Here is a 16,650-nt window from a genome sequence, read left to right as displayed (position 1 = left end):
TCTCCCCGGCCCGGCCTGCGGGGTCCCGCGGCATCCCCGGGCACCGCCCCCGTCCCCATGGCAACGCGCGGGCCAATGGAGTGCCCGGAGGATGTTTACGGGGCGTGGCGTCGCCATGGCAACGCGCGAAGCCTCCCGGAGCCGCTACTTAACCCCGCACGGGGCGGCCGCGGCTCACGGCGGCTCGGCGGGCACGGCCCGGCCCGGGCACCCCGCAGCGGCCGGCACGGGCAGCCCCGGCACCCACCGGGCCTCTCTTTCCCCTTTTCTGTTCTTGCTCCCCACTCTTTTTTTTTTTCTTTTTTTTTGGTATTTTTTGGTGGTTTTTTCCCCCTCTCGTCTCCGGTTTTTCCAGAAGCTTCTTACTGTGTCGTGAACTTTGCCTGTCGGGAGGCGACACCGGCACCGGGACGGGGTAAGGGGGTGCGGAGGGGGCGGGAAGGGCAGCGCGGCCGGAGGCGCCGTTTGGGGCGGTGGGTGCGAGCGGGGGAGAGGCTCCGGGTGTGCGCCCTCCCGGCGTTCCCTCCTGGCCCAAACACTCGGGATTTCGGGTTAAAATTAACATCCCCGACACAGGATTCACCAAATCTGAAGCTGCCGCCTCGCTCTGACTCAGGGTATGCTCGGGGTGGGACCCCACCAGCTCCCCCAGCCCACCCCTGAGTTGTTCCTGGGTACCACGGGAAGTAAAAGCAGAATTAGCATCAAACCGAGAGAGGTTGGCTGTAAGGGGGGGAACTTTCAAGTATTTTGTCCTGGTGGGGAATGCTGAGAGTCAGTCCTGTGAGTGCCATGTATCCAGAGATGTGTGTTCCCAAGAAACAACCTCACTTTGTGGGATGGCAGGGCTGGATTTTGGTTGTTTGAGGGGCTTTCTGTTGGGTTTTTTTAAATTCTTTTTCAGCCAAGAGCTTGCTGGGCAGCAGGTCAGTGGGTGACACTGAGGTGGAGGAATTTCCCTGAGGTTCAAGGGTGCTAAAGCCCCTCAGGGTCAGTGGGTGACGCTGAGGTGGAGGAGTTGGATGGAATTTCCCTGAGGTTCAAGGGTGCTAAAGCCCCTCAGGGTCAGTGGGTGACACTGAGGTGTGGGAGTTTGAGGGAATTTCCCCGAGGTTTAAGGGTGCTAAAGCCCCTCAGGGCAGGCGTTGCAGGCCCCTGCACAGCACACCAGGGGTGGGTCTCACCCAGCAGCTCCAGGAGCACCCAGGGGTGGCCCTGCCTGGCTGTCAGAAGAGACTGCACCTTGGGGAGCCTCACCCCTGTCCCTGTTGTTATTGCAGGACCTGCCCCATCCCTTCCCTCCCGTTCCCGTGCAGCCTGGGAAGCACCGAGGGAGGTATGGCGTGGCCAGGCCAAGCACTGAAAGCCAAGGGCAAACTGAAGTGCGTGGAGGAAGACCTGGATGACAGCCTGCCCGACCTCATGTGGCTGAGGGACTTCACAGTGGCGCAGACTGGCCTGCCTCAGCTGTACTCTGGCTCGGACCCGCAGGACTGCTACACCATGAGTGAGAGCCTGTTCAGCCTCGTTGATTTCGAGTCTCCGTGCTCGCCCCTGGCCGCTGACCCGGCCTGCAAGGGCACTCGGCACACCCCCTGCACGCCCGTCTCCTCCTCCACCTCCTCCAGCTCGCAGCACGACCCGGCTGTGCCCCCTCATCTGGCCGGGGACATCGACTACAAGACCAACCCTCACGTCAAGCCCCCCTACTCGTACGCCACCCTCATCTGCATGGCCATGGAAGCCAGCAATAAACCCAAAATCACCCTCTCTGCCATCTACAAGTGGATTACTGACAACTTCTGCTACTTCCGACACGCTGACCCCACCTGGCAGGTAGGGGATGAGGAGCCTCGGCCGCTCTCCCTGCAGGGCTGAGCTGGGCTTTCCACAGCTCCACCCTGGAAGACACGATCCTGCAGGGATCCCACTGGGAAAAGAGTGACAGCAGCCTCCAGTGGGAAGGGCTGGAATGGGAAAGAACTTGGCTGGGCACAAATGCCACGGCCACAGGGGTGGCAGAGGGAAGGAGCCATGCTGGGGAGAGCCCAGGACTGTTTTGGGAGCAGGGAGGTGCTGGTTGGGCTCCTGGCACCTGAGACTCCTCTTGGCTTCATGGCAAAGGCCTCTCAGTGCCTCCATTCCTGGAGTTCTCATGGGGCCCTGGGTCCCTCAGGGCTGAGCACACGTGGAGAAGGTGCCAGGTGCAGTGTCCCTGGGTGCTGAACCCCAGGCATGGGGCAGGGATGGAGATGCCACTTGTTGGACAAGGTCCCACTGGGATGTGCTGAAATGCTGCTGCTTTCTAAGCAGGGCAGAGCACGGAGCTCCTGGCCCCAAGGAGGCTCCATCACTGGGATGAGCTGGTGAGAGCTGCACAGGGAGGCCCAGGAGGGGTTAATTTGGGCTGCTGTCCCCAGTGGGGAGGGGACAGCCCCCAGGCTCGAAAGCTTTGGGGACAGCCTGAAGCCCAGGGGCTTTTCCCAGCCTCCTTGGCTCACTGCCCTCCTCTGTCACACGAGGAGACCTCTGGCACGTGAGCTTTTCTAGGACATGGCAGGGCTGGAAGGCCCTGGGGGGCTCATCCCTCCTCTGGGGTTATTCCCATCCCAAATCCACAGTGTGTCACTAATCCTGATGGCAGTGCCCATCCAAGCAGAGCTGGAGAACCCCACTGCAAAGCCCGGGCATTGCCCACCTTCTCTCCAGGCAGGTGGGTCTCCAGTGGCTCTTGAAGCCCATCATGGGGAAGGGAATCCTTCCTGGTCTCCCTCCAGGGCCATCTTGGTCCCCCTCTTACACTCCTATGAAAGTGATTTGGAAGCAGGAGCTGGGTGCCAACGAGTTGACTTTCTCCTGCACACTTCATGGCTGGGCATTCACAAGGTTTTTAATTAAATGTGTTCATTAAAAAAAGAAAGAAGGTTTTCAATCCCTCTCTGCAGAGATGCAGGGGGTACGCTGGACCGTTGCAGGCAGGAATGATAAATATGTTGACTGAGTAATAATTCAGCCTGGGCTGAGCGGAGTTTGGGATGGGGAGGAGAGATGGGCAGCAGAGAATTCAGCTTTCAAGTCTCTGAACCTTGTAAAATTTCATTACACAGTAAAATTGGAGTTACCACAGCCTGGATTGTGTGGGGGAATATCTGTGTTCTTGCTGCTTCTTTTTTTTCTTCCTTTTTTTTTTTTTTAATCTTTTGTTTCTTTTCACTTTTTTTTCCCCTTCCTTTCTTTTTTTTCTTTCCTTTTCTTTCTTGTCCAGGCTGTGTGTTCTCATCCCCTATCCCGATTCCCGTACGTGAAGACAGCCTGGAAAGGTCATGCCACCCATAGTCTGGGGGGGAGATGGATATATTCCTGTGGGAGCTGAGTGCTTTGGAGAGGAGCCAACAAACCCAAGGAGCTCCAGCCCAGAGGAGGGTTTTGTTGTGTGTGTGTGTGTGAGTGTGTGTGTGCATGTTTTTCAACAGCTCTAAGCAATTGAGCCTTGTTTTTCCTATTCGGCACTACGGATTATGGATGAATAAGCATAAAGATATCCAGGCAACATTAAAAAAAAAAAACCACCTCTACCATATCCAATCTCTTAGTACAGTCCTGGCTTTGTGGAGTCCAACACTGGGTTATTCGCCCAATAACTGAGTTTCCTTTCTGATTATTCACATCACTCCAGGCACATTCAGGGTTTCAGAACAGCTCGACGGGAGCAGAAACTCCTCCTTTTCTTCCCCCCCACCACCCTTTTTTTTTTTTCCCTCAGCTTATTTGAGCAGTGGCTGATGAAGATGCCGTGATTTCACACCGAGCTTCCCTGGGCCAGGAGGCACCTCTGGGGACACGCAGGGTGGAACAGCCCACGTGTCTCTCCGTGTTCTCCCGTCTGATTTGTGCCAGCCTGGCTGGGGGAAGGCATGGTGCCTGTTTTGTCCACATATTTTCCTCTCAACACTAACAATAGGCACAGTTGAACTGGGGGATGCCAGCAGGGCCCTGATTGCCATCCCCCCAATCCCCCCACAGTGCTGCCATGTGTTGCCCCTTGTCAAGGGGCCATGGACACATGGGTGTGGAGACCCACCTCTTCCTCCGTGGCACAAAGGAGGATCCAACCTCCTCCAGCCCAGCTCCGTGCCTAGAGCAATTCAAGCCAGTTTCTCCCAGTGCTCTGCATGATTCAAGGCCCCATGGCCCCAGTTTCCAGCCAAGGAGAGCTGCCCAAAAGCTTCCCATTGGTGGCAAGTCCTAGCTTGAATCCCTTGGCTGCTGCTGCCTTTGGCTGGATGAAAGGGGAGACAGGAAAACTGCTGGAGGTTCAGGGAGGAAAACTCAGGGTATTGAGGGACTTTATAGCCTTGGATGACTGGATATTGCTAGTTCTCCTTTGTTTTCCCAAAGGTCCTTGCTGACAACCTCCACCAGCCTCCCCACACAGGTAGGTCCCACAGCAGACAAGCATTCAGCCTCGGTTTCTTTCTCTTTTGGCTGCAGAACTCCATCAGGCACAACCTGTCCTTGAACAAGTCTTTCATCAAGGTGCCTCGAGAGAAGGACGAGCCGGGGAAAGGCGGATTTTGGAAGCTGGACCCCTACTACGCCAGCCGGCTCAAGTACGGCACCTACAAGAAGCGCAGGATGTCCCCGGTGCAGATCCACCCGGCCTTCTCTGGGAGAGCCCAGACAGAGGCACGGCACGTTGGCAGCCCAGCCTCCTCCTCCTGCAGCTCCAACAGCCTCCTGGAGGCCAGCGTGGCATCGCAGCAGCTGCTCAAAGAGTTTGAGGAGAGCACCAGCAGCCAGAGCTGGAGCCCCAAGGCGGGGCAGAAGCGCAAGCAGCCCTCGCCCCTGCCCACGGCCAAGGCAGCCCGGCTGCCCAGCTCTGCCCTGATGACCCAGGAGGAGCAGACTGAGCTGGGCTCCCTCAAAGGTGTCTTTGACTGGGAGACTGTCTTTAACACCAACCTCAATGGAGACTTCTCCACGCTGGTGGATATGGAGCTCCCACCTTGCGTCAACCCCGTCACGTGCGACCTGGACTGGACAGGACAAGGGCAGCACGTGGAGTGTCCCCAGGGGCAGGAACAAGTTGTCACTGAATCCAACCAGTACAGCCTGGACTTTAATGAAACCCTCATGGCCACCACTTTCTTGGAGCATCCCTGGGATGAAGGGGCAAATGATTACCTCTCCAATTGTGTCAACATCGACCAGGTGTTCGAAGACATCGATGCCTCTTTGCTGGCAGATGTCATCAACCTGAGCAGCCTGGCACGCCTCTTGTAAGGCTTTGTAGGATGCTCTCCTCAAGCTGGGACTTAAAAGGGACAAGATTTCCTAGAGATGCCCACTTAGAGGTGACTTTTACCAGCTTCATTGTAAGGTTATTCCCAGAAACACCAGGGAAAAGAACCTACCACCCCAGGAACTGCCTGCTGTGTCTCCAAAGGACACCTCAGAAGTCTCTAGTTTTCTCAAGAGAAGAAAGTTAACACTACTTATTTTTTTACATTTTACTTTTAAAAAAGAAATGTGAATTACGATGGGTTCTTTTCCATCAGGGCTAAAATTACCTGAGAAATCCCATCTAAGACATGAGATTCCTGGTGGCTTAGGATTTGATAGACTAAAGTGCAATTTCCACACCTCTTTGTTTCTCTCTGTCTTTCCTTTTTCTGTCTCAGCGCAGTTGGTAAGTACAGTGTGATAATTAGCTGGTAAGAAAATACAGGTCCCTTCTGGATTCTCCAAGTTCAACATCCCAGCTGATTTGTGCCTAGGGAAGAAGAAAAGGTTTATAAACTCAGCAAGTGTGCCTCTTTAGATGTTTTTATATAATCTATTATATATTATATATGCAAAGAAATCTATATTTTTTAGCACTAGAATTTCTTAAGGGGGGGAGGGGAAGACTGGAAATGCAGTTTGAGAGTTGTTTTATATTTTCACTGTTTAAAGGTTTTGTGCTCACTGTTCTGTAAAACAAGACCACACAAGGGAAGACTCCTGCACCACCAGGTTTTGTGAAGAATCCAGGAACTGGCCCTGGCAGGAGAGGAGCAGCAGGGACGGGGATGCTCCCAAAACCAGCTTTTGTATTTTTGTACCCAAACCCCTTGCTGCAGTTGCCAAACGGTCTGGAACACCATGGACCCTCTCTCTCACCCACTGACATAGCCCCCCTCTGCTTTTTTGGTCCAAGACTGTTGCTCTTCACTTCTCCAGCTCTTCCATCAGGCTCTGAGTGCAAGGAAAGCCCCATGGCTGGTCCTCAGCTGGTGGTGATGGAGCCACTGAACGCTCCCAGCTGGGGCTGAGGAGGAGAGAAATCCACACCCAGGCTCCATCCAGGAGCTCAGGCCAAAGACTCTGCATGCAACAGGGGACAGCAGTGGGAATGAAGTCCCATCCAGCCAGGACAGACCTTGGGATCCACAGAAAGAGGAGCTTTGGTGTGCAGCAAGAGCGTGGTGGGGCCGGTGCAAGGCAACTTGGAAATATTTCGAGAGCAGAACCAAACTCTGCTGAAACTTGACTTGAAGCTCTCAAGAACCAGATTCTTTGCCTCTGCTTTGCTGTAGGCTGTGAGAGGTAGAGCAGCCTTTAGGTAGGAGCAAGTAGAAGCTGGAATTTTAGTGGTGTGTCTTAGACTTGGCAAAAGAAATTGAAGATTGTATTTAGATTCTGTTTTGGTTGCAAAAGCACTTAGGAGGGGCTTTGGGGTCTGTGTAGTTGTTTGTATTGACAGTGTTTCTTTTTACTTGCTGTTTTTCTTCTGTTTGCCTGCTTTGGGGATTATGTTGGAGAACTACAGAGATACTTGTGCAATTTAACTTTTTTTCATGCAAAGTTATTTACAAATTTAAAAAATTAATAATAAAGAAAAAAAATTGAGAAGAAAAAACCCCTTTTGCCTCCTTGTTTCCTTCCCCCAGCCCAGCCCTGTTTGTAAACCCAGCCCCAGCACACGGGAGCTCTCACTCACTTGCACAATTGTGCAAATTCCCTGTGGGGAAACTGAGGCACGAACAAACCTCAGTGAGACAATGGTTACACGCCACTTTTGTGACACCAGGTTGGCTGTGCCTGGTGTCCTGAGCCCTGGGAGCTGCTCCAACCCTGGGAATAACCTTCCCTGGCCCTGCAGGGAGCTCCTGGGGCTGGCAGCTCCCTCTGCTTGTGCTGCGTCTCCACCTGGCCAGGTAGATGCTCCAGGATGCCCAAATGGCTTCAGAGCCCTTTTGGGTGCAGGGTGGGGAGAGGAGCTGCACAGATCCCCCTTCAGAGTCTGTCTGGGGCTGCTCCAGCTTTGGGGCACCCACTCCTGCATGTCCCAACCCTCTTGCCCTGAGGACACAGCCCCCTTCTCTTGGGGAGCACATGAGGAGCACCCCATCAGCTCCCCAGGGATCTGCTGGATCCCCCCAGCACCAGGCACCCCAGCTGCCAGTCCCAGAGCTGCTACAGCTGCTCCCAATCCAGCCAATCTCAACCCAAAATAAGGCCTGGGCTCAGCACAGACCCTTGCCTTGGTCTGTGTGTGCTTTTTGCTGGGAAGGCAGGATGATGACCTTGGGAAAAGGTGGGGGAACAGCTTTGATGTGTCTGAGGGAGGGAATTTAGAGGCAGATCTGGGCTTTCCTTTTAGCTTTGGGGTATTGGGGGCCGTGAATACCAGAAGGCATTAAGGAATTCCTTGTCCTGGCTTCTCCTCTCAGCTTCTAGTTAGAAGAGCTGCTCCCTTCTTCCCTCCCCAGTACTGGTGGCACTTCAGGGCTGCAAAAAGCTGAAAAAGCACTTCCCTGCCCCTCAGAGCACTTCTGCACTTTGTTTTGCCAGGCACAAACACGTAGTACTGTTTGTAGTACTGTTTTCAAACCCCCTGCAAAAGAGAAGCCTCCAGTATCCCCACCCTGCCAGGGGACTTAAAAAAAACAACCTTGCCAGGAAAAAATATTCCAGCCTGCCCGAGCCAGCCGAGGGGTTTAAAGTGAGAAAGGGTGAATATAAAGGAGGCACCAGGCGAGGCCTGAAACAACCCCGTTTTGTTCAGCAGCTGAAAGCAACCAAACCGACTTGGACGTGAATTTTCCTTTCTTTGGGTGCGATAGCTTGGAGGGGGAGGTGTTTTTCCAGCAGGAGCCGGGGGTGCTCGGGGCGGTGGCATCGCCTGCCAGGGGCACAGGGCACAAAGCGCGGCTGTGCTCGGTGCCAGCAGCGAGGTCGGGACCCGGCACAGGGACCTGCCCAGGCTTGCCGGGGGCAGCGGGGCTGAGGCGGGGCTGGGGCCGCTCCAGCTCCGAGATTCGCCCGGCACAGGGCAGGGATGGGCTGGGGACTGTGGGGATGGATGGAGATGAGAGATCTCTGCAGCCAGGGCTGGAACTTGGGGTTCATTGCAAAGGGCCTGGGTGCAGGGCCCTGCTGGGAGCTGCCAGCCACAGCTGAGAGCAGGCCCAAAGAGGAAGAGAGAGAAGGCAAGAGCATGGTAAAGAGAGAATGAGAGAATAAAAGAGAGGATCAGAGGACAAGGTTCCTGTTACAATACAATAAATCTTCTTCTGGTTGTGGAATTTGGGGTTTATTGCAAAGGGCCTGGGTGCAGGGCCCTGCTGGGAGCTGCCAGCCACAGCTCAGAGCAGGCCCGAGAGAAGAGAGGGGGAGAGAGGGTGAGAGAGTAAAAGGGTAAGAGAGTGAGGTTCTCCTTACAATACAACAAATCTTCTTCTGTGTTGAATATTCTAATTCTCACGAACCAATCTAGTACAAGATACAAATCCTATAGCATTTACATACAGCCTATAAGAATCATTACATTACCATACTGTGTTACATTTTAAACCCTAAAAACTCCTCTTTGGGCCCCTTCTGCCAAGCTGTAGGGTCTGCTCTGACCCTTGGGCCTGTCTGCAAGCAGAGGGTGTTGTTTCATCAAAAGGGGATTACTTTCAGCTGGTCACACCATTGTTTTCCACTCGTTCAGTAACTAAGGTATCTCAAAGCTTGCTTTCATTTCAATCTTGCTTATAGTTTCTATATTCTCAAAATCTTTTGCCAGGCAATCATATTTATAAGGCTTTCATGTTTCATCTTCCCCAATAGGGGACCCTGAGCTGGGAGTGTCCCCCTGCTGCAAGCAATGAACCAGAGCACTCCAGGGCTGGCTGTGTTTTGGGGCATCCACCAGCACCCAGCAAAGGGGGTCTGGGAAGAATCCAGCTCCAAAAAGTCTCAGCAAGCTCAGTTCGCTGTCCTAGTGAAGTCCTTCCCCAGCTGGTTATTAAGCACATGGCAATGATTCCTTTATTATTTATTTCTGCTATTTCCCCAGCCGTCCCCTCATCCATCATCCCTCCCTGATGGGCAAACATTGACACCTCAAACCAATCTCCCGTTCACAGAGGGAGAAAAAAATATACACATAAGCCCTTCTTTTCTCTCCCTTTCTTGCCGTGTCTTTCTTTTCCCTCCATTGAGTGTGGGGCTGGCATGGAGCCATTCTGGCAACAGCCGGCTTTCACTTGCTAATCATCCTAAATATTGAAAATCAACCCTAGAATAAACAGCTCAAAGATTGGGGCCATCTCTGCTCTGTTTGGAAATGCTAATCTCACTGCCTTTTGTTTTCCTTGTGTGGATTTGGTGCCTTGAATTTGGAGGAGGTCACAGCTCATGGGTTCTCTCTTCATCCCCAGATTTCTAAAAATTTTTTCCCCTCTCATCGTAAAAAAATTCAGCCTATTTTAACATCCTGGGCTGGGATGGTTGGAGTGGTGAGGGGGGAGAAGGGGGAACAGGATGGAGGAGGGTAGGGAATGGACTTGCCTTGCATAGCAATGAATGAACCTCCAAAGTTTGGGAAAAACCAGGTTCCCAAACATGGATGTGAAACCCCTTGGGAACCACACTCGGACAGGGAGATCTGCTTGGGACAGCAGCTCCCTGGTGGGGATGGCATGGGGATGGGGATGGCATCGTGGCAGCCTGGCACTCACACAAGGCAGGGCTTGGGGGCAGCTCAGGGACTCTGTGATGCTGATTTTTGTGGTGTTTTACACCTGATGGGCTGGAGGTGCCCTAGCAAACTGCAGACAGGCTGTGCTGAGCCCACAGCTGGGATGGATCAGGCTGGATGTGAGCACCTCTGTGTGGGCTGCAGGGCATTGGGTGAGCTGGCTTTGAGAACAGAGAGGGGGGCAAAGCCCCTGCCCTGCTCTCCCAGCAGAGACCTTGCACCTGCAGCACTCACACAGCCAGGATCACTCTCAGCACCCTGATGGGGAAACTGAGGCAGGGCTGATGTGGCTCAGAACCTGATTCTCTCGGCAGGTCTGCAGCTATTTCAGCCCTGCCCTTGTGCAGCGTGTGGGGTTCTGCACCCTCCGGCATGAGGAGCACATCCAGCACGATCCCCTCGGGTGCCCGTGGCCCTCTGTGCCCCCAGGGAGCCCGGGACGGGTCAGTGCCCGTTGCCAGTGGCTGTTCCCGGCTGGCACAATGTCCCGGCAGGCCGGGGCTTGCCCTGCACAGGGGAGGGGGGAGTGCCCCGGCCACAATGCAACAGCCCCTGCGTAAGAGCCGCCACATGGACGCGCTCGGCTGCCCCTTCCTCCTCATCCTCAGCCCCACCGCCCTCCTGATGCATGCCCCAGCAGGGCTCCTGCTCCTCCAGCCCGGCTCATGGGCTCCCTGTGGGCATGGGGGGCACAGCCAGCCCCCGGTGCAGGGGCTGAGCTGCCGGAGCCGTGCCAGCATCGCCTCCTCCTTTGGGGAGCCACGTCATGCCAAGGGTGAAACTTGGCCGGTTTGCAAACAAGCGCCGGGGCCACGGGGATTTCTTTACAAAGGCTGTTTTTCCAGGTGATTTATTTCATTTATTTCCAGGTTTGGAGTGTTAGGACCGTCCCATGTCTTGAGGTTGTGGGGGTTTTTTCACTGCCATCATGACAGCGAGAAAATGGCTTTAGAAATCCAAAGCAAACACACTCCTTTGGTGCCTGACTCCTTGGGATGGGTCTTACACCCCTCAAAAAGGGTGGAAGAGGGGCAGGCTGCAGGCTGTGCACTGCCTGGACACAGCTCTCCTGTGGGTGCTGCTGTGGGCAGAGCCGAGTGTTTGGGGAATGGCCCAGTTCAGAGCAATGAGGGACAAATATTGGGGGCTTACAGATGGGGCCAGCCAGGGTGAGCAGCAGCAGGAGTGGATCCTTTGGGATGCTCCTGTCCTGTGCACAGGGACCACTGGGCTGGAGGCTGGCACAGGCAGCAGGAGGGCTTAGGGTATTGCGAGAGAGGCGGGTGTTGACCTAGAAATTGCAAAGAATTTGGCCTGGCACCGTGCTGGTGGGCACTGTGCCAGCCTGGCAGCCAAGGGAAGCACGGCTCTGCTCTGAAATGTTGCTCCTTTCCCCCATGCCTGGCTGGGAGAGGTGACTGTGCCTGCCCCAGGAGCTCTGGGAGTATTTGGGGCTCGCTGCTGTCTTCACTGCCACCAGAGGCATCGGGTTTTGCTCCTTTGGGGAGCCCATGCTCCCTCCCAGTATGGGGTCAGTGCCAATTCTCAGCTGGGGAATGGGAGGGAGCAGCCTGGCAAGTGCTGGGGGGAGTAATGCTCCATCCTGGCAGCTTTTGGTTACGAGACACATTAACAGGCAGGAATGTGCAAACATCCAAAGGTCGGAGCTGTGCAGGGCGGCTGTGGTGGCTGCAGTCCCTGGGGGTGCAGCAGACAGAGGCAGGACCCCCTTGTCCTGCTTCAGGCAGGCAGGGATGGCTGAGGAGAGTCCCCTCTGCACGGGGCTCATTGCACCTGCACCCCTCAGCAGACCCCATGGCCTCTTTGCCATCCCTGAGTGGATTCCTGCCGAGGGGATGGGGCCAGCTGCAGCCCAGCACAGCCTCCCCATTCCTGTCACAGGGGGGATGTGTGCCCAGCACCAACCCACATGGCAAACACCCCCCTTCCTTCCCCAGCAACGTGGCATAGGAAGAAAATGAGCATCATCCCTCAGGCTGGCCCCCAGCTCACAAAACTCGGTGCCCTGGAGATGCCCTGTCCCATACCAAGGTTTCTGCTACGTGCACACACATCCCACCATCCCAAACCCCTCTGGGAATCTCCAGGGAGGCTCTGCCAGGTGCTGGGTGGCACCTTGCTAGTCCCCAGTATGTGCCAGCTCCTTGGTGGCCCGAGGGGCTTGCCCAGAGCAGGGGGTCTCTGTCCTGCTCCCCTCACTCTGGCAGAGCACTGAGTAAACAGTGACGAGGGGAACCTCGTTAATCCTGGCTTTCATTTACAAAAAGCCATTTAGAGCTGGCTCTGCAGGCAGTTATCAGAGCACAGGGGAGGTTTTCCCAGCAGGACCTTAATTCCCTCTGCAAATAAAGCTAGGGGGAAGGAGAGCACAGCTTGGGTCTGTGATAGTTGAAAGCTTGGAGGGGCTTCTGGGGCCAGCCTTGGAGGGGCTGATTGCCTTGAGCTCCCTCCTGCAAGGAGCAGGGAGGGCTCTTGAGGGATTTCCCTGCTAGGCTCTGTGTCAGGGCAGTTCCAGCTGTGCCACATCCTTCCCTGGAGCAGCAGCGCTGGCATGGCCCTGCTCAGGGACACACGGAAATGGCTGGGAAGCTGCTGAAGCCCAAGTGGATGTGGTTTTCCAGGAGCAGTGCACATCCCTGTGGCACAAGGCAGAGCTCTGGACCCTGCAGGTCAGGATCAAAGCGAAGTCAGAAGGGCTCAGGCGTTACCAGGGAGGCAAAGTCCTGTGCTGGATTTGGTTCTTGTCTCATCCCTTCAAGTTCATGGGCACGTAACAGTCAAGGGAACGTGCCTAGGTACATCCTGTACCCTGCCAGTGCCCATCCCATACCCTGCCTGTGCACAGCCCATACCCTGCCTGTGCACTCCCCATACCCTGCCTGTGCCCATCCCATACCCTGCCTGTGCCCATCCCATACCCTGCCTGTGCACTCCCCATTCCCTGCCAGTGCCCATCCCATACCCTGCCTGTGCACACCCCACACCCTGCCTGTGCCCATCCCATACTCAGCCTGTGCCCATCCCATACCCTGCCTGTGCACTCCCCATTCCCTGCCAGTGCCCATCCCATACCCTGCCTGTGCACAGCCCATACCCTGCCAGTGCCCATCCCATACCCTGCCTGTGCACAGCCCATACCCTGCCTGTGCCCATCCCATACCCTGCCTGTGCCCATCCTGTACCCTGCCTGTGCCCATCCCATACCCTGCCTGTGCACACCCCATACCCTGCCTGTGCCCATCCCATGCCCTGCCTGTGCACACCCCATACCCTGCCTGTGCCCATCCCATACCTTGCCTGTGCCCATCCCATACCCAGCCTGTGCCCATCCCATACCCTCCTTGTGCACACCCCACACCCTGCCTGTGCACACTCACCCCCTCTCTCAGGGCTTCCCTGCTTATAACCCCTCCTGGAAGGGAAAACTGGCAGCTTGTCAGGCAGCTCAGAGCTATTGGTTTTATGGCTGAAGATGAATTTGGCTGAAGATTTGTCACCTTTTGTATTCAGCTGACCTGAGGGGAGCCAGAACAGGCTGTGTCTGGGGAGGGCTAACACTAGTGACTGTTCCCAAGTGTTCCTGCAGCCTGGGCACTGCTGGGTCCCACCATGGGGGAACACAGTCCAGGACCCTACAGCCCAGAATGGAAGGTTTGTAAATTTATGTTAATCCTGACTCCTCCATACTCTGATCTCTCTCTTCTCCCACATCAAATGCAAAGCCCTCTCTGAGGCTCCTGGCTGCATTAATCTTGTTTTGCCCTCACTGCATCCTCAGGCAGCTCCTGCGGTTTGGGAATCCTGCTGCCCTGCTGCATCCCCAGCATCCCCTCCTCACTGTCCTCTCTTGCAGGAGCAGGATTAACCCTGCCAGTTGGAAGCAAGAGCAGGCACAATTCATTTTTTTTTGCAATAAAATAGTTTATTATTTATAAAACGGCACTATATTTTAATGCAGGAACTGTTCCTGGGATGAGCAGTACCAAGGCACAAGGCAGGGGACAGAAAGTCCCTGCTTTAAGAGCTACTTTTAATCGAATTTCTCCAAATCTTGTCAAGATCACACTTTTGTGCAATGACCTTTGCCACATAAAGGGAAACAGTAAAAACAGGAATCTGGGGGATATCTGGGTCTATTCAGCAATTCACTGCCAAACCCTGAGCAGGCAAAGCAAAACCCCTCTGTGCCTCAGTTTCCCCCGCTGCTAATCGGGCTCCCTTTTCTTTCCAGTGGCATTTTGGGAGGCCAACGCCCTGAACACCTTGTCCTCGGACAGAGGGACTGTCACGTCCCCGCCAGCAGGTGCCACTTCCTCATGCCTGCGGTGGTGCAAGCTCGCGTTGCTGAACAACGGAGCGGGGCCGTGGCTCGAACCCCGCAGCCTCCACACCCCGGGGCCGCCGCGCTCCCATCCCAGCCGGGCTCCGGGAATTCGGAGCGCTGGAACCAGTTTTGTTTAGCAAAGGCACTGAAAGGGACTCATTAACTCCCTCATTGCTGTTGTGAATAAGAAGCTTGACTAGGCCAATATTCAAGCAGCAATCAATTTATTATTCAATGTGGTAAAGTATGAGCAATACAGTGCTGAGTACAGTGGGGGAAGTTTTCCCTCCAACTGCACACCGATAATTGAGGGTTACAGGTATTGACAGGGTACTCATCAGTGTTTTTCAGCAGTTTCTATTTCCAATCTTTTACTCATCAGCAATTTTCATTCCAAATTATTACATCACAATTCTATACACTATTGTGATTTTAATTTCTCAGATGTATCTCAAAGGAGTATCCCCAGATGGTGATGGTCCAGTTTCTGAAAGAAGAAAGACGAATCCCATCTGGTGGGGTCCGGCTCCCCAGATGTGTGTCCACCTTTTAATTGCAGAGACTATAAATCTCATAACAGTGATGTCCAACTTCCCTTTGGTTGAAACCATAAACCCTTGAGGTGATGTTCATCTTCCTTTCTCAAGCTGTTTTTCTCTGCTTCAATAAGGCGTGAGATAAGCATATTTCCTTTACATATATTCCAAAGCTATAATTTCAAGGATACAAGTAATATTCTAACATTATACTTCAAAAGGTTATTATTGCAGAACTCTTTATGGATTAAATGCAGGCAAAAAGCAACATCTTTAACACCTTAATTCCAATGCTCCTAAATCAACTAGGGTTAATTTGCAAACAAAAGATAGGTTCAAAGGCCTTTTTCCATGCTTTGTTTTCCTCAGTTATTATTAGAATTCACAGCTCTCCCATTGTCGGGGTCCACACATTTCGCATTCACAAATACACACGTCGCCTGTTTGTACCTGACATGAAACACAGCTTTGCATCTCACATTAGCACTGCACTGAGGATGCGACCCTTAGTTAGGCACTGTAGTGGTTTTGGTTTGCTAATTTGAGGTTTTGTTAATTTTGAGGGTTTTTTTGCGTAATGTAGTATTGAGCGTGATGGCTTTAGTGTTGGTGAAATCACCAATGTACTCGTTTTCTGTTGCGAGGTGGGATTAGGAGAAAGGTGAAGTAGGTTTAAAACTTTAAAAGGGTATAAAGAAGAATTTATTAATAGTAACTAAAAGAAAGCATAATGAGAATTAGGACAAAACCTTTAGAGTACTTCTCTCTACAATAGATATAGATATATACAATCTATATAGAAGTATATATATATATACACAATAGAAGTGTATATATATACACTTCTATGTAGAATATATATACTCTATATATATACACTTCTATAGTATATATATACTTCTATACTTCTACTCTGTATATATATAGTATATATATACACCCTCTCTATATATATACATATATATACTTCTATAGTGTATATATATATGGTTCTATGCAATAGTATACAATATATTCTATTGTATACTTCTATACAATAGAATATATATAGAGATATATATATATATGTTTTTTTTTACTGATAATGCAAAGGAATAAAATTTAAAATTTTAGTCAGTTTATCACTTCTAAAATCGTATTTTTTAGTTCACTTAGGGAGAGATGTCCTTCTTGTTAATGTTATGGAGACTTCTTTGCAAGAAAAAAAAATAGTTTTTTGCGGCTCTCGATTTCTTTATGAATAGCTGTTCTTTGGGGAAATCTGTAATTGTGAAGCCTTTCGTGTTTCCTACGAAGCTGGCTGCATTTCCCACCCTCTGTGCCCGTGCTGATAATGCAAATCCCTTCTGCGGCGGGTAAAGCGCGGCTTTGCGGGGGAAGCAGGAGGTGACTCAGCATTCCAGCCCGGCCGGGGCCGCGTCCCGGGCACGCAGCGCTGAACCGCGGGGAGGAACCGCCGGCGGGAACGGAGCGGGAACCGGGCGGGAACGGAGCGGGAACGGAGCGGGATTGTCCCGGCATTGCCCCGGCATTGTCCCGGAGCCGCCGCTCCGCGCCCCGCTGGGAAGCAGCCCGCCCGACCTGCGCTCACACACCCGTGAGCTTTGCCTTCTTTAGAGCACGCTCTGATGTCTTGTGAAACTGGCCTAGAGCAGAGGCTGGACAGAGCTAAAGAATAAATAGGGATTTATTAAGATCCACCTTGGTCAGCACCAGAGCCCAGCCAGGGCTGCACCCAAGAGGAGCCAAAATGGTCC

The 16,650-nt window shown here is 53.1% G+C and overlaps 1 protein-coding gene across 1 annotated transcript; it reads left to right on the top strand.

Moving 5' to 3' along the window:
• Positions 1-340: 340 nt before the first annotated feature.
• Positions 341-6,831, top strand: FOXJ1 (forkhead box J1). The gene is made up of 3 exons (XM_054278810.1): positions 341-415; positions 1,281-1,836; positions 4,492-6,831. The coding sequence occupies exons 2-3, from the start codon at positions 1,339-1,341 to the stop codon at positions 5,281-5,283; spliced, it is 1,290 nt and encodes a 429-aa protein (XP_054134785.1). The 5' UTR covers positions 341-415; positions 1,281-1,338; the 3' UTR covers positions 5,284-6,831.
• Positions 6,832-16,650: the final 9,819 nt, after the last annotated feature.

The sequence above is a fragment of the Melozone crissalis genome, unplaced genomic scaffold (assembly GCF_028551555.1).
Source record: "Melozone crissalis strain CALT ecotype California unplaced genomic scaffold, PUWL_Pcris_2 ptg000026l_1, whole genome shotgun sequence".
Classification (NCBI taxonomy): Eukaryota; Metazoa; Chordata; class Aves; order Passeriformes; family Passerellidae; genus Melozone; species Melozone crissalis.
Note: the sequence above shows the minus strand (reverse complement) of the source record. Positions and strands in the feature narration are given on the sequence as shown.

Excerpts from the sequence above, each read along its gene's own strand:
- FOXJ1 (XM_054278810.1), top strand. The coding sequence starts at position 1,339 with ATGGCGTGGCCAGGCCAAGCACTGAAAGCCAAGGGCAAACTGAAGTGC. Across the intron at positions 1,837-4,491 it reads ACGCTGACCCCACCTGGCAG|AACTCCATCAGGCACAACCT; the intron begins GTAGGGGATGAG and ends TTTTGGCTGCAG.